Genomic DNA, 22,650 nt, shown 5'->3' with positions numbered 1-22,650 from the left:
TGTTAGTTGTGGGCAAAATCATGCATATAACCCTAAAACTAAATATGAAATAAAAAATAATTTTCATGTTTCACAAACAGCGTGACATGGTTGAAGCCATCACTTTACTGACAGCAAACTAGTTGAACTGGTTGACACTCTGTCGTCCTAGCTTATGAGCTTGTGTTTACTACATGGGTGTTGTGTGAAAATCCTACATGTTTGTTGTTCACCTTGTTGTGTAATAAATACTTCATGTGTGTTGTCCGGAATCCCATTCAAGGAAACGTCCTGAATCCCCCTTAAGGAAACCCCTTCTGAATCCCCCCTCAAGGAAACCCTTCTGAATCCCCACTCAAGGAAACCTTTCTGAATCCCCCTCAAGGAAACCCTCCTGAATCCCCCTCAAGGAAACCGTCCTGAATCTCCCTCAAGGAAACCGTCCTGAATCCCCCTCAAGGAAACCGTCCTGAATCCCCCTCAAGGAAACCCTCCTGAATCCCCCCTCAAGGAAACCCCTTCTGAATCCTCCTCAAGGAAACCCTCCTGAATCCCCCTCAAGGAAACCGTCCTGAATCCCCCTCAAGGAAACCGTCCTGAATCCCCCTCAAGAAAAACCTCCTGAATCCCCCTTACGGAAACCCTCCTGAATCCCCCTTAAGGAAACCCCTCCTGAATCCCCCTCAAGGAAACCGCTCTTGAATCCCCCTCAAGGAAACCGTCCTGAATCCCCCTCAAGGAAACCCTCCTGAATCCCCCTCAAGGAAACCCCTCCTGAATCCTCCTCAAGGAAACCATTCTGAATCCTCCTCAAGGAAACCCTCCTGAATCCCCCTCAAGGAAACCGTCCTGAATCCCCCTCAAGGAAACCCCTTCTGAATCCCCCTCAAGGAAACCCTCCTGAATCCTCCTCAAGGAAACCCTCCCCCTCAAGGAAACCCTTCTGAATCCCCCTCAAGGAAACCCTTATGAATCCTCCTCAAGGAAACCCTCCCCCTCAAGGAAACCCTCCTGAATCCCTTCTGTAAAACACATAAATGCTGGCATGTCTTATAATATCCCACCACAGAAATACAAACACACTTGTCTGTGTCAGAATATCCCACCATAGAAATACCTGAGTTATTTTCACACTACATAAAAGTCAAAAACTTTCTGAATTGTCTGGTATTGGGCAATGCACACATCGAGCTGCCATCTTTGTCACAGAAGAGCTTCCTGGACTAATTTACAATGACAAAATAGCGCGGCAGTGATTTCTTGGGTCTTCTATCTCAAGTTAATATCAACAAATCCTGCATCATAGCATCATGAATTACAACACATGCACCTTCAGGTGTGGCGGTACGGAGTCAGGAAGCCCTTCACGTGTGTCGACAGCAGTAAGACTGCAATACCTTACTGTTCATCCCTCTCCTAACCATGTTAACCCCCTATCTGAAACTCAACATTTATTTGTATAATTCTTGATAAGTCCAGACCCTGGGGCCAAGCATGCACTGCAACAGTAACAACTTCTACTACATCTGGGTGAGTTCCCATCATGTCTTTCTCTACAGGTAAAGTTTATTCCACTGTAAAACTAACTGTACTAAGAAAAACTAAATAGTGATAAAATAAAAACTTCAAGATAATATCCTCGAACTCTCTGTGAATGTATTGACTGTTGTTGTGACTGTTTACACAAAGCTGTTGATGTGTGTATGTGTGACCTCCTGTGGGGTCACTCACCTAGTTTTCAGCCAATCAGAGAGCAGCATTGATAAGGTATCACCGCGTGGGATGGTTTACCCATTCTGTGTCACATGGAGCTGTTCAGGATACAGCGGAACCTTCTCAAGTGTATAATGACATATATTTGCAGGATAATTGCTGACCGATTTCTGGTTATGTAACACCGAGCGTCATAGTATGCTGGGGTCTAAATATAGGACCTATCAGCCCGGCATTGGCACCTCCAGGCAGTACACACTGGCCATATCCAGTCACCATAACAACAAGACCTTACACTGAGATTGTGCCATTGGTTTCACAGTTGACCGTCTCCATTAATATTCTTCATTTACAGTGAGTGAGTGAGTTGGGTTTAACGCCACTTTTAATACTATTCCAGTTATATCACCGCATGTCAGCTTAATGTGGGAGGAAAGCCCTAAGTGATGCAGGTCTTAGACATTTAACGCTTTGTTTAAACCCACGAGAACCGATATGGTGCTGACAAACTTAGAAACATAATCAGAGTGAACCATCATTTTCAGACAAACACAACACAAAGATTGCAAATCTAGCAAACAATTTTGAAAATACTTATCATATGTTTCTATTAATAATTTTGTTTGAACTTTTGTAAAACTTCTTCAAAGAAGTGAAGTTCAAAACCGCCATGATATTTTATTTTAGCACTGCAGCCTCAAGAGGCCAGGATTAATTGATCAAAGAAAGTTTGTAAAATAAGGACAGAAGTGGTTTTGTCCAACTTTTAGCCAAGGTTGCTGGAAACTTCCTATGACTGAAGTACACAATTAACATGATGACAGGAAACACTCGATCGGAACTCCTACAACTCTTGCTAAGACTATCTTATAATTTGCCCCGAGAGACAAGTGGCTCATGAAAAGGCTCACCCCTCGACCAATATTTTTCTGCTAACCTAATATGACACCGTATACAGCAACTAAAGACACCATAACTAATAATATCTTCATGCAGTTGTTCTGTAATATCCTTACGGTGAAAATGACATTTCACTGATCTGAATTAAATTGAAATCTGACACCCAGATTTATCCACAAATGTGAGAAAATTAACAGAGACCTGTCCCCGTACTCCCCTTCCAAACCCCTCGCAGCTCAGTTTTGAAAACAAATACCAAAAGACATTAAAAGATGGTACTTTTTGTAACCCTGCCTGGCGCTCGGCATTAAAGGGCTAAAACAAGGACTGGTTGGCTCACACACAGCCACACGTGCACACACAGCCACACACACACAGGCCACAAACAGAGCCACACGTGCACACAGCCACACACACAGCCACACGTGCACACACACAGGCCACACACACAAGCCACACACACAGCCACACACACAGGCCACACACACAGCCACACGTGCACACACAGCCACAAGTGCACACATAGCCACAAAACACAGGTCATACACACACGCCACAAACACAGGCCACACACACAGGCAACACACACAGCCACACACACAGGCCACACACACAGCCACACACACAGGCCACAAACAGAGCCACACGTGCACACACAGCCACACACAGTCACACACACATGCCACACACACAGCCACACGTGCACACACAGCCACAAGTGCACACACACAGGTCATACACACACGCCACAAACACAGCCACACGTGCACACACAGGCACACACACAGGCCACACACACAGCCACACACACAGGCCACACACACAGCCACAAGTGCACACACAGGTCACACACACAGCCACACACACAGGCCACACACACATACTTCATGCGTGCCTTGTGACGTGTCAGGACAACAGGGGACACCAGACATGAGCTTCATACAGAGTAACCATGTGGGGAATGAAACCTGGACTTGCAGCCTGACAAGCAAACACACAACCCGATGTGCTACCAGTGACCCATTTGAAAACGGCACAGCTTGAATGGTTCAAAATGGTGCAGCCTTGCATGAACTCGGATTTCACAGTTTCTGCTCACAAACAGTTTATGCTTTGCTGAACGAAACGTAAGCTTTCCACTATCAGCTGAAAACATCTCTCAACATCCCTGACAAACAAGTACAATGTATCATTGCATGGAGGTGAATGTCCTCCACGATCACAGTATGCTACACTAGCTTCACAGGCAGACAAAAGGTTAATGGTTGTCGAATTGCAACATCATTGAAACGTGTTTTATGTTCATAAACATGAAGTGATCTTCTTCAGTTGTAGTATTCTTTAATGGCAGTCTAATGTCATCAAATCTGTCACGTGAAATAATGCAGCCCAGAAATTGATTTACAAAAAAATGATCTGATAGTTGTTCAGCCGCAGGTGATGTATTATTCTGAGGGGAAAGCACAAACTGACAGCACAGATATTTGTACAACATTTGGGATTGAGAGAGTGACTAATCAAACCAGTGCCTGACAAACCAGTGTCTGACAAACCAGTGTCTGACAAACCAGTGTCTGAAGGCCTGAAAAACATTCCCCGTCACCAGGGTACATGGCGGACAATCAGCCAATCCCTGACCGACCAATCCCCAGTTAGTCAGATCTCATGACTATCAGTCAGAATCGGACCACCCAATCCTCAATTAGTCAGCTCACATGACCATCAGTCACAGTCTGACACCCAATCCCCAGCTAGTCTGCTCTCATGACAAACAGTCAGAGTTTGACCACCCAATCCCCAGCTAGTCAGCTCTCATGACAAACAGTCAGAGTCTGACACCCAATCCCCAGCTAATAAGCTCTCATGACCATCAGTCAGAATCGGACCACCCAATCCCCAGCTAGTCAGCTCTCATGACCATCAGTCACAGTCTGACACCCAATCCCCAGCTAGTCAGCTCTCATGACCATCAGCCACAGTCTGACCACCCAATCCCCAGCTAGTCAGCTCTCATGACCACAAGCCACAGTCTGACCACCAGCTCAGCGCTCATGACCAGAGATTTCCTAGTCTGATATTACTTGGAAAACATTGATGTGAGGGAGAAGGGATGAACTAATTAGCATAAAACGCCAATAGCAACACTGTCTCCAGTACAAATAAGTACAGTGTTGTTCGAATGTGGAATGCAAGCCGTCTCCTCAGGAAGGGCATGTCTAGTTCCTGAGGGACTAATATCAGTACAGGGAAACAACTGTCTGCCAGAGTTGATAGAAATGTATGCCATTTAAAGACAAAAATACAGCAGCAGTCAGCCTCCCACCATGGATGTGACGAGGTTGCACAATCACCTGGCCGTCAGCGGCTTCAGCAGGCAGCAGTCATCCCCAACCATTCATCCTCAAAGCAAACGCATTTGAGAATCTCAATTAGAGGCCTTGATGTGATGACGTCAAATGTCCAAACGGTGCATGTGTTAAGTGATGCTGAGATGACGTCAAATGTCCAAACGATGCGTTTATTTCGTAATTGGCAACATGGCCCATAGTACAGTTGGATGATAAATCATATTTTAGGCATCATGCCGATCAAACATTTTTTGCTTCTCGATACAAGTATCGATCACAGTTGCACACTAAATAAAAACTATCGATGTTAACATGAATTGTTTGTTTTACAAACTCTTACACCAACACTAAATCGTAGTGAAAATTAGTAGTGAAAACGTTAGTATTTTCATCCGTTTGTGCAATACTTGACACTGCCAACTGTAAATAGTCAGTGTGCCAGGTATTTGGCCATCCTGTCTATGAAAATGATGGCTTACACAGTTGGTGTATTATAAATAACACACGTTTCACTGAGTGAGATGTGTAGCACACTTGATACCCTTACATACATATCAGGTCTACACAGAGCATGGAGGGAGTCGGAGGTCAGAAAGAAAACAAGCAAATCCTGGCACAGCAAAGGGAGGTAAAAGGAAGTTTAACCTGTAATTGTCAGTCTAACATAGTGAGTGAGTGAGTGAGTGAGTGAGTGAGTGAGTGAGTGAGTGAGTGAGTGAATTTTCACCAGTGATTGATTACCCCTTGTTTGTTTGTTTGTTTCTTTCTTTCTTTCTTTCTTGTTCAACGCTGCGGTCAGCAATATTCCAGCTATGTGACGGGATACGATGACATGAATCAATCAAGACAGCAAGCCTGACCACCTGATCCAGTTAGTCACCTCTTACAACAAGCATGGGTCTTAACGGGTCCAGAAGAACCTACTACACCAATTGTCCATGACAGTTCTTATACTATGCACATACAATGGTCACAAAAAACTCTTATTGATGTGTGATCCCACCAGACAAGAAGTGAGAAAAAAGACAATATTAATCACCATCTCATCACCACTGAATGACCCTATTACCTCAACTGTACAAGCTCTCCTATGTCACACACAGCTAATGACTAACAGGATGAAGTTCACTACCAGGGAATCAGTCATCACGACCATTAACAACCAGCGCTTCCTCCGCAAGCCACAACAATGTCACGATTCCAACGTGACATCACTTCCTCTATTCAATGGCTACAAGGAAACAACAGCATGTTCTCAAACTATAGTAAACATGGCTATCGTCTATCCACTGAATAACAGCCAGACCTCTTCTGCTGCTAGCCTTGGGTTGTGGGCTAGCAGTGAAATCTGTGAAGTGATCCAATTTAACACAGAAATAATTTTGTTGGTTTTGTTTGCTTGCATGTGTAGCGGCCATAAAAATTCCGACTCCTGTGATGGGATTCGAACCATGGACCTTCTGATCCAAGGTAGGATGCCTTGTCCACATGACCAAAGAGGTTAACCCCGTCAGCAAGCTGACAAGGTAAGGATGTCATCTGTGGGATGACTCCACGCCCTTCTACATACTCCCCTGTCAACAGAAGGCACGTCCCCGGACGCATAGTAGGGTACTGAGGCTTATTTTGCTCAAATTTTATATGAACGTGATCAGCCCCAAATTGGGCGCCAATGTAGCGGCCATATAATTTCCGAATCCCGTGATGGGATTCGAACCATGGACCTTCTGATCCGAGGTTGGAAGCCTTGTCCACATGACCAAAGAGGTTAACCCCGTCAGCAAGCTGACAAGGTAAGAATGTCATCTGTGGAATGACACCACCCACTGCTACACATGCTTGCTTGCTTGCTTGTTAATGGCACACTCAGAAATAATGGCCTGTAAATAACTAAGTCTGGACCTGACAATTCAGTGATTGATATCACAACATCCTCCCACATGGCGAGGTATGATGATGACATTGCGCCTGCCCATGGATCAATACCGCGGCCCTACACGATATGCAGCTGTTGCTGAGGACTAATTCTAACCCCGAATCCCCGCAGGGAAAACAATTATGACAGAAGAAAAGCTGACACCGAAAAGCCATAACTGTTTTCATTTCACCGATTGTGTATGATCAATCAAGCAACATGATCGTCATGACTACACAGGCTGGCAGGTCGAGGTCTTCATGCTATTTCAGGATCTTCAACACTTGAGATCTTCTTCTGAAACTACCGAGATATTGGGTTTGACTAGCATGCACATCTACAGTGTCATCCTGTCAACAACACTTGATTACATCCATCGTTCCCCTCGTCCGTCTCAGTCAATCCTGTGACAATCGAACACCTTGATGAACCATATGTGTCGTCGTTGCCGTAGTCGCTGTGATCAGCGTGGGAGGTGGTCATCGCCTGTTATTGGCACCTCATTAACGCATCAATATGGTCACGACTAGGCTGGAGCCTTTACAGACAAAAGGAGTTTGTACAATCTGTTTCCAAGATTTGAATAATGAAAGAATATGCTTGTCATAAGAGGTGACTAACGAAAGAATATAAGCATATTTATAATTTAGGAAAATGGTGTTTGGAAAACCCTAACGATAAAAATTAGCATTCTGAGGGTACTATATTATAATTTTGTAAGAAAAACTCTCAAGGCCCCAAAAACGTAATTTCCAAACTTGAAATACAACTTTGGACCTATTGCAACCTGCTAGTCCAGCTAACCAATGATGTGTTTTCAGCACGGAAACTTGCTGGATTATTAGCATATAGAATTTATCTTTAGTTTGTCTTGATGAGTTTTAAATGTTATCACTGTTCCAGCTCAAGGTTCCAGCTCCAACATCTCATGTCTCGTGATTCAAGGTGGGCTGTATATCAAGCAGAGACACAAATCCAGCCAATTTAGCAAACCTCCCACCACAAATTGCACCACAAACTGAATTACCTTCACACACTCTCCCTATACACATAAAATATCTCCCAAAATCAAAGCTGTGGAACAATGTCAAAATTAGACCCCCAAAAATAAAAAAATAAATCCTAGAAAAATATGGGTCAAAGGTAACATATATATGTTTCACAGAAAAACCATCTTAGGCAACTATGATTCACATTTGTAAATATATTTGATTTCCTTCATGACAACCAAATTTGAGTCATAATATAATATAATATAATATAATATAATATAATATAATATAATATAATATAATATAATATAATATAATATAATATAATATAATATAATATAATATAATATAATATAATATAATATAATAGTCTGTTCGAGGTACTCAATAAATAAATGCTGTAGTGTTGTTAGGAACATAGCATCTCAGGGAAAGGCTTGCACACACTCCAGTGCAGTGGTGACGCAGCATAACGCCACTGCCCCAGGCTAATTTGCATAACACGTGACTTTTCTCTTGTTTGTAAACAAATACGCTTATTCCCAACTCCGCACAGATTGACCTAATTCAAGTATTTGGGGGCGCTTTACATATTGTTTTGCATAATCATACAGACATCCTGGTACTACTTCCACCACAGTGAGGTGCATGACAATATATCTTTATATCTCATAGTGACCGTATCGCTAGCTCTCAGTCGGGCTTCGACGACAGCACGTGGAGCTGTACAACCAATGTTAACAAAGGATAACTACGCAATGGAAATAGTTTTTCAGATCTTAGGATATTTTCTCAATGAAAGGTAACCATCCCATGACATATGTTTATCTGGTAATGGAGACTCGTTAAAAATGAAACCGATCAGAGACACATACAATATGGACTGAGATGTGACGAATCATTACATGGCGCTGGTCTGTGGCAGAGGCACTACGATGGCCGCATGGAACTCTGGGTAGGACAGAGAAGTTTGGCAGGAGGGACCTACAGCATCTTCACGCTTTCTTAACAAATTTTTCATTTTTCACAGAGATTTTCATAGCATATGCGATCACTTTTAATGCACAAACAATATCTCTGTTAAAAACCAAGTTTACTCACCTCTAATGTATGATATGAATGATAATAATTTCCTAGTTATGATCTTGCATATGAAACGGCACTTCCTGTACTACTTGCAAGACAACAAACGTTTGTAATTGCAAAACTGATCAAACAGCAAGTGACTTCATTCTTAATTTTGTGTTAAGACTTTGTTCTTTTCTTTTTTAAATTCAATTTCAATTTAATGAAAATGTAAATATCATGTTAAAATACTTATATTATTTTATTCTATAAATTGCACTAATTACTTCAAAGTTGTCAGGTTTATATTTCACCTAAAGTGGTGTTGTTTATGTTTTTCTCAAGATGCATATAACTGATAAATAGGCAGTACTATTACATACTTTTGAAAAGCTTAAGATGGCAGCTTTCATTTGATATGCATCATAACACTATTTTTAAAAAAACCAACACATGCAAACTTAATCTCACACAGTGTTTTAGAGGGTTATGACACTTTTGAACTTTGGGGTTAAATTTCAGTTTTCCACCCCTCCCAATTTTGGTACATTTTTCATAAGTTAAAAAAGGAAAGTGTCTGAGTGTAAATCAGTTGATATAATGTCTATTGAGTGTAAATCAGTTGATATCATGTCTATTGAGTGTAAATCAGTTGATATCATGTCTATTGAGTGTAAATCAGTTGATATCATGTCTATTGAGTGTAAATCAGTTGATATCATGTCTATTGAGTGTATATCTGTTGATATCATGTCTACTGAATGTAAATCGTGGAGGGTTACGTATATTTGGCTACACTGACTAACTAGACAGCCATATTTGATGAAAAACAGTTCTATCCAAAATGCTGTGATTTGAGTTACAAAATAGTTACTACAAAGATTACAGTCCTTGTCTAATGAAATCAAACAGTTACAAAATTTTCGAATTTAGTATCAAGGTATAAAAGGAAAAATATTCACACAAATTTAATCAGGAAGGCAAAAGATGTATTACATTGCTCTAACATCAGAATACAAATCCCGAGGACACATGGTCAGAGAGGTTTAACCTTAATCCTAAATGTGGCCAACTATTTGAAAATCCTTACTGTCTGTCTCAACCAGGACAGACGTCAAGTTATCCCTGGCGTTCACACTGCCAAAAGGGTTGTCTCAAAAGGTCTAAAATAAATATCTGAATTTACTGAATCATGATACAAAAATAATTCAGAAAATAATTATTCCATATTGATAAAAAGAAATCACAATACAGATGCTGTTTTAGTCTGGATGAGGGGTTTGACAACAGATGAACCTGAAATAGCCAGTGAGGTTTGGATTAGCCCCCAAAGTGACTGTGTGATGCAAGGTATGTGTGTTCTATTGTCTGTTGCTGTAATAGAGGGGGTGTATTCTCAGCTCCAGGAAGCAGCCTGGCCTTCGCATTTTCAGCTATTTTAAAACATTAATTTGTTTTGCTTCCTGGTATCCAATTCAAGAAGGATCGTCCGCCAACATATTCTCTTAACACAGTTCTTCTACATAACCAAAACAAGACATTCACACATATTTTTTTGATTGTTGTTGAATGCCACACTCAGCAATATTCCAGCTATATGACGGCCGCCTGTAAAAAGATCGAGTCTGGACCAGACAATCCAGTGATTGACATCATGAGCATCGATCCACCCTATTGGGATGCGATGACATGCATCAACCAAGCCAGTGAGCCTGACCACCCGATCCTGTTAGTCGCCTCTTGTGACAAGCATAGTCGTTTTTTACAGCAAGCATGGGTTGCTGAAGACCTATTCTACCCCGGATCTTCACGGGGGACAAGCATGGGTTGCTGAAGACCTATTCTACCCCGGATCTTCACGGGGGACAAGCATGGGTTGCTGAAGACCTATTCTACCCCGGATCTTCACGGGGGACAAGCATGGGTTGCTGAAGACCTATTCTACCCCGGATCTTCACGGGGGACAAGCATGGGTTGCTGAAGACCTATTCTACCCCGGATCTTCACGGGTCATCTCACGTATCACTTCATGGCCCATCTGTATTGAGGGACTTGTCGGGGAGGTCGGGTAGCCTAGTGGTTAAAGTGTTTGCTTGTCACTCCGAAGACCCGGGTTCGATTCCCGACATGGGTACAATGTGTGAAGCCCATTTCTGGTGTCCCCCGCCTTGATACTGCTGGAATATTGCTAAAAGCGGCGTAAAATCATACTCACTCACTCACTCACTGAGGGCCTTGTCACATATCAACTCACATAATATAAGTTGTAGCAGAATCTGGGGACACACGGGGTTCATGGTATAAAACCTAACACGGGGCGCGTCACACCCCATGTGCCCCGAGAAATCCTGCTACAATGAATGTATCTTACCGACATGTTTTAATATGACATTGTATAGTAACTCAAATTCAAAATTGATAGAAAACAGCTGTTTGATTCAGCTGAGCTATGATGCAGGTATAAAGGATTTATTCTGCCTCTCAGAAATCCATGTGCAGCCTGACTTGAACGTGGTGGGATATAAGAGATTTATTCCCCCGTTGAGAAAGGTGGGATACACAGTATCTTATCAAGATCATGTGGACCAATCAGATCTCATCATTCTGACGTGGAGGTATGATAATGCTTCATAACACACCTGAATTGATAGACTCGTCCCACGTCAATTCACACATTGCTTCATAATACACCTGAATTGATGGACTTATCACATGTCAATTCACACAATGCTTCATAACACACCTGAATTGATAGACTCGTCCCACGTCAATTCACACATTGCTTCATAATACACCTGAATTGATGGACTTATCACTTGTCAATTCACACAATGCTTCATAACACACCTGAATTGATAGACTCGTCCCACGTCAATTCACACATTGCTTCATAATACACCTGAATTGATGGACTTATCACTTTTCAATTCACACATTGCTTCATAACACACCTGAATTGATGGACTAGTCACTTGTCAATTCACAAATTGCTTCATAACACACCTGAACTGATGGACTAGTCACATGTCAATTCACACTTTGCTTCATAACACACCTGAATTGATGGAATAGTCACATGTCAATTCACACATTGCTTCATAACACACCTGAATTGATGGACTAGTCACATGTCAATTCACACATTGCTTCATAACACACCTGAATTGATGGAATAGTCACATGTCAATTCACACATTGCTTCATAACACACCTGAATTGATGGACTAGTCACATGTCAATTCACACAATGCTTCATAACACACCTGAATTGATGGACTAGTCACTTGTCAATTCACACATTGCTTCATAACACACCTGAACTGATGGACTAGTCACATGTCAATTCACACAATGCTTCATAACACACCTGAATTGATGGACTAGTCACTTGTCAATTCACACATTGCTTCATAACACACCTGAACTGATGGACTTATCACTTGTCAATTCACACATTGCTTCATAACACACCTGAATTGATGGAATAGTCACATGTCAATTCACACATTGCTTCATAACACACCTGAATTGATGGACTAGTCACTTGTCAATTCACACATTGCTTCATAACACACCTGAACTGATGGACTAGTCACATGTCAATTCACACATTGCTTCATAACACACCTGAATTGATGGACTAGTCACTTGTCAATTCACACATTGCTTCATAACACACCTGAACTGATGGACTTATCACTTGTCAATTCACACATTGCTTCATAACACACCTGAATTGATGGAATAGTCACATGTCAATTCACACATTGCTTCATAACACACCTGAATTGATGGACTAGTCACTTGTCAATTCACACATTGCTTCATAACACACCTGAACTGATGGACTAGTCACATGTCAATTCACACATTGCTTCATAACACACCTGAATTGATGGAATAGTCACATGTCAATTCACACATTGCTTCATAACACACCTGAATTGATGGAATAGTCACATGTCAATTCACACATTGCTTCATAACACACCTGAATTGATGGAATAGTCACATGTCAATTCACACATTGCTTCATAACACACCTGAACTGATGGACTAGTCACATGTCAATTCACACATTGCTTCATAACACACCTGAATTGATGGAATAGTCACATGTCAATTCACACATTGCTTCATAACACACCTGAATTGATGGAATAGTCACATGTCAATTCACACATTGCTTCATAACACACCTGAATTGATGGAATAGTCACATGTCAATTCACACATTGCTTCATAACACACCTGAATTGATGGAATAGTCACATGTCAATTCACACATTGCTTCATAACACACCTGAATTGATGGAATAGTCACATGTCAATTCACACATTGCTTCATAACACACCTGAATTCAAATCGGAGAATACTACCTAAAATCTCAATCCAAACTAAATGGAATATAATGCCAGGACAATTTGTATGTGCAGGAGACGGAGCCAGCTGACTGTGATGTATTGCTGCTGGAGACATAATGTCAGGAGGCAAGTCCCATAGCCGGCTAGTGCGGTCAAGCTCCTCTCCAAGATGGGCTTGGCAGTGATAATGATGCTCTTCAGAAAGATGCAAAACACACCAGTGTATGTTAACCTTGGACTCCCGTGTCACAATACAGCAATTCATCCTCAACATCTCACATAAACACATTTGTGACAGTTTGTTGTCACACATAAACAAGGTTTCAGCATCAAAACATAAATGGGAATACCGTATTCGACATAATAAGCACCCCGCTCTAATAAGCGCCCACAGTGATATTTGCTAATATATTGGCTAGTGAACAATCCCAATTAGCACCCCTTCCGATTGATCAATGTACAAAAGACTTATTTATTCCTGTATAATACGCACTCGTGTGTTTTATGCACCCTTAATTATGGGCAATTTAATTCTGGAAAATATATCTGTTGTGTATAATACGCACAGACTTTTCTTTTGTATCATTTCAGGCTGTCAGCATAAACCACAAAATTTACAATCTTTCAACTCTGGTTTTTTTTCTTACCAAAATTATATTCTGATAAAAGCCTCCTATTTCTAATTTTGAGAGCGCTTATTATGTTGAATACGGTAAGCGAAAATAATAACCCTTATCAGACATAGTATCCCCATCGTTTTGTCACTTGAAAATACATAAGATAAAATGTTAAGCATTAATCATTTAAAGTCGCTATAGAACATCAATACTTCCATAGCAATGAAACCATTCTCGGAAATTAGATCTTCATATTTCTTTATAGAAGTTCGTTATTTCATCAATATTCAAAAATAGTTTTTGAGCTTCTAATTTGAGCTTCTAATATAGTCAATTTGACTCATCTGAAGTTCAAACATAACATTTATATAATATGATATAAATAGTCTTACTTGTGCTATGGTGTGTTTTTAAATAAATATTGAGTTCAACTTATCAGGGTAGGTTTTCGCTTATTTGTAACTTGCAATGGTGTAGTGTACTGTACGTTTTGATAATAACTTTAGAGCCTAGAATGAATCAGTGATCATGTGGACACCGGATACCTTCAGTTCAGTGAACAAAATGATAATGCAGTTCCGTATTTTTCAAAATCCCAAACTGTCAAAATTCACCAAGCAAGTTTCATCCAGAAATATTCAACAGTTTTGGAGTTCTGCTCCGGAGACGAGCGCTATCTTTATTTTCAGTAAAGTCCAACATGTCGTCATGAAAAAAAGAAAATAAATATAAAAAAATAATCCCAAATCATCAAGCGGCACCTTTTCACCGCTAGACTGATCTTTACAAAAAGATTCAACAAGAAATATTTAACAGGTTGGGAGTTTTCCTCTGGTAACAGAAAACAGTTGGCTGGCGGACACGCTGATCGCTATATCCCCCCTTTTTCAAATCGGGGAGATAAAAATCAAGTCTGGGCCAGACAATCCACTGATTGATATAGCACCTACACATCCACACCGTCTGAATATGATGACAGCGGAGTCCGACACCAACAACATGTCAACAGCAATATGTCAGCCATATACTGACTTCAACTGCGATATAGCCAATCCCACATGTACCAGCCAATGAGTATCCATAGTGACGTACATGGAAACTACAACTCACCTTCCCGAGACATTCCCACGGAGAAACATTTCTTGAGGCGACAATACTGACAGCTATTGCGGGTAAAAGGCGTTATCTCACACTTTTCTTCATTTGCACACTTGTGTGTCATTCCTTGGGTGATGCATCTTCGGAAAAATCCCTGCAAGACAAAGATACCATTTTACAAAATGCTCCTACCAATAATCGTGACTTCAAACTTCACAGCCACACAGGGCAACAAACAGTGCACAAGTTTTAACTCATGTACTGTACTCTCGGCCCTGTGGCCTCTCATACCGAAAAACTCCTTCTTCAAATATACACGATATAGAGACCACCCTTAAGATATAGGGACCAACCTTAAATATAGGGGCAACACTTAAATATTAGGACCAACCTTAAATATAGGGGCTACACTTAAATATAGGGACCAACCTTAAATATAGGGACCAACTTTAAATATTGGGACCGCCTTTAAATATACGGACCAACTTTAAATATGGGGTTCGCCCTTAAATATACAAACAAATTTAAATATAGTGACCACCTTTAAATATAGGGACAACCTTTAAATATGGGGACCCCCTTAAATATACAGATCAAATTTAAATAAAGGGACCACCTTTAAATATAGGGACCACCTTTAAACATAGGGACCACCCTTACATATAGGGACCACACTTTCACACAAAACACAAGTTTAACTTTGTGACAGAATAACTATGTAACCTATCCCCACCAGTCCTCTATAATCTGCTACAACGTACAAGATGACATCTGAGCTCCAGCTTATCACACTTGACATATCTTTAAACAACTCGGAGAATTGATACTACAGGTATTGAAAGAACAGGCAGACAGAACAGTCACGAGAAAAAAAGTTTGTTGAATAAGCGAAATGTAATATACACAGCTAAGAAATGTCATTATGCACTCACTGACAGCTGTAAGCTCGCCTACAGTAGTTAAAGAGAGATCGGGCAGAAGATCTTTCCGCTACGCCACTGAGGTGGTCCACTACACCATGGAGGTGGTCAACTACACCACAGAGGTGGTCAACTACACCACGGAGGTGGTCAACTACACCATGGAGGTGGTCCACTACACCACGGAGGTGGTCAACTACCCCATTGAGGTGGTCCACTACACCACGGAGGTGGTCAACTACACCACGGAGGTGGTCCACTACACCACGGAGGTGGTCAACTACACCACGGAGGTGGTCAACTACACCATGGAGGTGGTCCACTACACCACGGAGGTGGTCAACTACACCACGGAGGTGGTCCACTACACCACGGAGGTGGTCAACTACACCACGGAGGTGGTCCACTACACCACGGAGGTGGTCAACTACACCACGGAGGTGGTCCACTACACCACGGAGGTGGTCCACTACACCACGGAGGTGGTCCACTACACCACGGAGGTGGTCCACTACACCACGGAGGTGGTCCACTACACCACGGAGGTGGTCAACTACACCACGGAGGTGGTCCACTACACCACGGAGGTGGTCCACTACACCACGGAGGTGGTCCACTACACCACGGAGGTGGTCCACTACACCACGGAGGTGGTCAACTACACCATGGAGGTGGTCCACTACACCACAGAGGTGGTCCACTACACCACGGAGGTGGTCCACTACACCACGGAGGTGGTCAACTACACCATGGAGGTGGTCCACTACACCAGAGGTGGTCCACTACACCACGGAGGTGGTCCACTACGCCACGGAGGTGGTCCACTACACCACGGAGATTGACCACTACACCACGGAGGTGGTCCACTACACCACGGAGGTGGTCCACTACACCACGGAGGTGGTCCACTACACCATGGAGGTGGTCCACTACTCCACGGAGGTGGTCCACTACACCACGGAGGTGGTCCACTACACCACGGAGGTTGTCCACTACACCACGGAGGTGGTCCACTACACCATGGAGGTGGTCCACTACACCACGGAGGTGGTCCACTACACCATGGAGGTGGTCCACTACACCACGGAGGTGGTCCACTACACCACGGAGGTGGTCAACTACACCATGGAGGTGGTCCACTACACCAGAGGTGGTCCACTACACCAGAGGTGGTCCACAATAGTGTGTAATGTGTGTTGTGTGTTGTGCAGTGTGTGTTGCGTGTTGTGTGTAGTGTGTAGCGTGAAGTGTAGTGTGTGTCTCTCTCTAGTTGGTATGAGATGGACGGGGATCGAACCACAAACCTTCCACTAGGCAGATGCTCTGTCCAGTACATGACAGAGGCGGTCAACACAAACATTGATCCAAGCATGCTGTGCTGCACGCCACAACACCAAGAAGTTGTGCACTGGGAAGACCTGCCACAACACCAGGAAGTTGTGCACTGAGAAGACCTGCCACAACACCAGGAAGTTGTGCACTGGGAAGACCTGCCACAACACCAGGAAGTTGTGCACTGGGAAGACCTGCCACAACACCAGGAAGTTGTGCACTGGGAAGACCTGCCACAACACCAGGAAGTTGTGCACTGAGAAGACCTGCCACAACACCAGGAAGTTGTGCACTGAGAAGACCTGCCACAACACCAGGAAGTTGTGCACTGAGAAGACCTGCCACAACACCAGGAAGTTGTGCACTGGGAAGACCTGCCACAACACCAGGAAGTTGTGCACTGGGAAGACCTGCCACAACACCAGGAAGTTGTGCACTGAGAAGACCTGCCACAACACCAGGAAGTTGTGCACTGAGAAGACCTGCCACAACACCAGGAAGTTGTGCCGTCTGTCAGGTGACACTAGGAAGACCTGCCACAACACCAGGAAGTTGTGCACTGGGAAGACCTGCCACAACACCAGGAAGTTGTGCACTGAGAAGACCTGCCACAACACCAGAAGTTGTGCACTGAGAAGACCTGCCACAACACCAGGAAGTTGTGCACTGGGAAGACCTGCCACAACACCAGGAAGTTGTGCACTGGGAAGACCTGCCACAACACCAGGAAGTTGTGCACTGGGAAGACCTGCCACAACACCAGGAAGTTGTGCACTGGGAAGACCTACCACAACACCAGGAAGTTGTGCACTGGGAAGACCTGCCACAACACCAGGAAGTTGTGCACTGGGAAGACCTGCCACAACACCAGGAAGTTGTGCACTGAGAAGACCTGCCACAACACCAGGAAGTTGTGCACTGAGAAGACCTGCCACAACACCAGGAAGTTGTGCCGTCTACCAGGTGACACTGGGAATGATTCTCTCTGAAACTAAGGCCTCTCTTCCAGCCCAACTTTCAAATGTCATTAGGAAATAACACCAAGATCTGTCACACATGTTGAAAATAACCAGTCAATGAGATTTATGCTGTCATTGCAAATGTACTGTACATGAAAATGTCACTTGATTTACAATGACATTTTGCTGCGCAGTATGTGGAACGCTTACACCAACGCAAGCTGGATGAACAGTCAAATTAAAGAAAAGGTTTCAAATTAAAGAACAGGTTCCAAATTGAAGTTATACAGTGTTGGTTTGGGGCAGGTGGATATTCTTGCAGATTCAGATCAATAAGGTATCTTTCTTGTAAACTGTTCTTTCTGTGATTAGAAAACTTGAAGCTTCTATGGTTGCGGCGTTGGCTGGAAGTTCCCAGTAGAAGAGACACATTGTTGGCTAGGAGGCGAGGCGAGGCGAGGCGAGGAAAGGTGAAATGGGGACGTGTAAGTCCACAGAGTATAATAGGGGTGGGTGGACTGTCCGGTAGGTCGGCAGGGGGTGATCTGGGTGTTGAGTAAGTGGAAGATTGGGTTGTTGAGCGTGTCAGTGTTGAGTTGGATTGGTGTATGGCGTTTGTTTGTTGTTAAACACTGGACTCAGCAATATTCCAGCTATATGACGGCGGTCTGTTAATAAACTAGTCTGGACCAGATGATCCAGTGACTGAAAACATGCGCATCGATCCACGTAACTGGGATATGATGACATGCATCAACCAAGCCTGACCACCCGATCCCGTCAGTCGCCTCTTACGACAAGCATAGTCGCCTTTTACGGCAAGGGTGTATGGTGAGTTAGTGGCTGGGTGGGTTGGGTAAGTTGGGTGAGTTGGGTGGGTGGATTGGGTGGGTGAGTTGGGTGGGTTGGGTGAGTTGGGTGGGTTGGTGGGTGAGTTGGGTAAGTTGGGTGAGTTGGGTGGGTTGGGTGAGTTGGGTGGGTTGGTGGGTGAGTTGGTGGGTTGGGTTGGGTGAGTTGGTAAAGAAAGTACTTTTTTCAAATTATACTCCTTAATTTTGAAAACTCATGGCTGGCTTAAAAATGAAACAAGAAACACAGGAATCTCCCCGAACAATCCCAACACAGAAACAAATTAAGGGAAAGTCTGATCTTATAAAACCTAGGTTCGTATCCAGTGAGTATTCATTACCCATCACACTGCTTGAAGTGTTTTTCTTCAAAAAGTGTATGTTCATTGTAAACATTAGAAGTTGCTCTCTCCCCTAGAGAATTAAATATGACACTCATAAACTGTCAAACAGAGATATAATTAAATGTCAGATATTTTAGATATAGAATAGCTCTATAAATTTTAAATATATTATCACCGCCTGCAACTAGCAATAAATCATTGACAAACAGGGTGTTTTTATCATGCATGTCATAGTGACACAAACAGTTCCCCCTAACTGGTCTGAGCCATGCAGTCCTCGAGAACCTGATATACCTGTCCCACACAGACAAAGACAGCAGGACACTGCGAGCAGCAGTGCAGAACTATTGGGGTGTTCCAGGAACAATATTACAATCCCATTCCAGGGTAGGATATTTAGAATGACCCCAATCTTTAAAAAACCTTCTTAGTTACTTAAGATTTGGGTCAATCCTTTGTAACGTGGAGGGTAGAGGAGTCATAACAGTCCTAAAGCTGGGTCTATTGTAAATCTGTGTAGGAGAGATATAACAGCCCTAAAGATAGGTCTATTGTAAGTCTGTGTAGGAGATATATAACAGTCCTAAAGATAGGTCTATTGCAAGTTGTGTAGGAGAGATATAACAGTCCTAAAGATAGGTCTATTGTAAGTTGTGTAGGAGAGATATATAACAGTCCTAAAGATAGGTCTATTGTAAGTCTGTGTAGGGGATATATAACAGTCCTAAAGATAGGTCTATTGTAAGTCTGTGTAGGGGATATATAACAGTCCTAAAGATAGGTCTATTGCAAGTTGTGTAGGAGAGATATAACAGTCCTAAAGATAGGTCTATTGTAAGTCTGTGTAGGGGATATATAACAGTCCTAAAAGATAGGTTTATTGTAAGTCTGTGTAGGAGAGATATAACAGTCCTAAAGATAGGTCTATTGTAAGTCTGTGTAGGAGAGATATAACAGTCCTAAAGATAGGTCTATTGTAAGTTGTGTAGGAGAGATATTTATTACCCACGTGGTGAAGATACAGGTGGTAAGATACTAAATCCGTACGTCACACGTGTGTCGTACAAGGTTGACCTTGTTTTATTCGTTTTGATTGGATAACCGTGACCTCTGTCACACCGGGACTACTTTTTTCATTCATAAAAAATCGCGAGACGTCATTCATTTTGCGATTACAAGGCAGAACTGAAGAAATTCATGAGAACGAGAGATATTTACAAACACCTTATTAAACCAAACAAGATAGTCACACGCATCAAATTCGGTTTGCATTCTATATAAGTTATGCATAGAGCTTCTACAGACATATAATCGAGCTAGATCTATAAATCGATTTACAATGTACGACTGCCGATCGAGCGCGTCCCTTGAGCGTGACGCACCCGACCACTTTCGCAACTTTCAATTTGATTTAACGTAAAAGGATAAGCGTGGTGAAATGAAGTCTGTTTAAACTATCTGGACAGATATCGAGACTTACTTGGGATGATCCGGTTGTGCCATCGGTGTCCCCTTTGAAGCGTATCTTGTGGCGCTGTTTCGGGAGGTGTTGTTCATGGATGAACGAACACGACAGCACGACCAGATCACTTAAAGTTCACAGTTCCGATACAAATCATTCGAAAACTCCGTGGAAGTGTGCCTGACTTCTGATTTTGTGGCCCCAAACATCCCAAATGTGAACAATAACATTCCCTATCTCTAGCGTAAAACGCTGTGAGTGGATCGCGGTTGTCTTTTCTTATTCCGGTGGCGACCTTGCCCTTCGATCGTTCGAAGCTGTCACTGACATGCAAGCAGATTTGAGTTTGTTGATTTTCACGTCTTCAATATATAGGGTGGTACAGTTAACATGAATGTCTTTGGCGAACAGTCTGATTTCCCTCTTCCAAAATGGAACGGGCATGATATCAATTCAGCTGATAGATCAAGGAAACCGAACCATTTTGATTGCACAGACGGGACCCCGGCAGTGTGACCGACTGTTGGTCCGATATTCAAAACGCGGCGCTAATGTGACATTTCAAATTTTCTTATCGGTGTCCTGCGTACTAACAAAATGGCGCTTGAATTACCATAAGTTGAAGACTTTCTTCCAAAAGGATCTTGAGCGTCGGTGCTGGTTTGTTTGCAAACAGAACAGCAGGCGCGTGTTGTAAATGCGTATGCATAAACATGTCAACAATGCCCATATTTGGTCATATATCAATATTAATGCGCAACCAGATTTTGCAACCGGTTTCAGTTTGGTCTGTCAACGAACGAAAGTTGTTATGTATTTACACTTAAATATATATTTAACGTGGGTAATAAATAAAATACCACACTCATTCTCGTTAGATACCATTTTTACGAAACTCGTGAACTTTCTATGGTATCTGACCTCGCTTTCGCTCCGTCAGATACCATAGAAAGTCCACTCGTTTCGTAAAAATGGTATCTAACGAGAATGAGTGTAGTATTCTCTATATAACAGTCCTAAAGATAGGTCTATTGTAAGTTGTGTAGGAGAGATATATAACAGTCCTAAAGATAGTTCTATTGTAAGTCTGTGTAGGGGATATATAACAGTCCTAAAAGATAGGTCTATTGTAAGTCTGTGTAGGAGAGATATAACAGTCCTAAAGATAGGTCTATTGTAAGTCTGTGTAGGAGAGATATAACAGTCCTAAAGATAGGTCTATTGTAAGTTGTGTAGGAGAGATATATAACAGTCCTAAAGATAGGTCTATTGTAAGTTGTGTAGGAGAGATATATAACAGTCCTAAAAGATAGGTCTATTGTAAGTCTGTGTAGGTGAGATATAACAGTCCTAAAGATAGGTCTATTGTAAGTCTGTGTAGGGGATATATAACAGTCCTAAAGATAGGTCTATTGCAAGTTGTGTAGGAGAGATATAACAGTCCTAAAGATAGGTCTATTGTAAGTCTGTGTAGGAGAGATATAACAGTCCTAAAGATAGGTCTATTGTAAGTCTGTGTAGGGGATATATAACAGTCCTAAAGATAGGTCTATTGCAAGTTGTGTAGGAGAGATATAACAGTCCTAAAGATAGGTCTATTGTAAGTCTGTGTAGGAGAGATATAACAGTCCTAAAGATAGGTCTATTGTAAGTCTGTGTAGGGGATATATAACAGTCCTAAAGATAGGTCTATTGTAAGTCTGTGTAGGAGAGATATAACAGTCCTAAAGATAGGTCTATTGTAAGTCTGTGTAGGAGAGATATAACAGTCCTAAAGATAGGTCTATTGTAAG

The 22,650-nt window shown here is 42.4% G+C and overlaps 1 protein-coding gene across 2 annotated transcripts in view; it reads right to left on the bottom strand.

Annotated features, from left to right (window-relative positions):
• Window positions 1–22,650, bottom strand: part of LOC139446134 (nuclear receptor subfamily 1 group D member 2-like) — a 116,749-nt gene that overhangs the window by 29,735 nt on the left and 64,364 nt on the right. For both annotated transcript variants that reach the window (XM_071227432.1, XM_071227431.1), the window contains exon 3: window positions 15,005–15,146. In XM_071227432.1, the coding sequence (XP_071083533.1) occupies window positions 15,005–15,146 (142 nt within the window). The remainder of the gene's footprint in view (window positions 1–15,004; window positions 15,147–22,650) is intronic.

The sequence above is a fragment of the Haliotis cracherodii genome, unplaced genomic scaffold (genome assembly GCF_022045235.1).
Source record: "Haliotis cracherodii isolate W230 unplaced genomic scaffold, xgHalCrac1.p SCAF_6, whole genome shotgun sequence".
NCBI classification, from domain to species: Eukaryota; Metazoa; Mollusca; class Gastropoda; order Lepetellida; family Haliotidae; genus Haliotis; species Haliotis cracherodii.
This window is presented reverse-complemented; position numbering and strand designations above follow the sequence as displayed.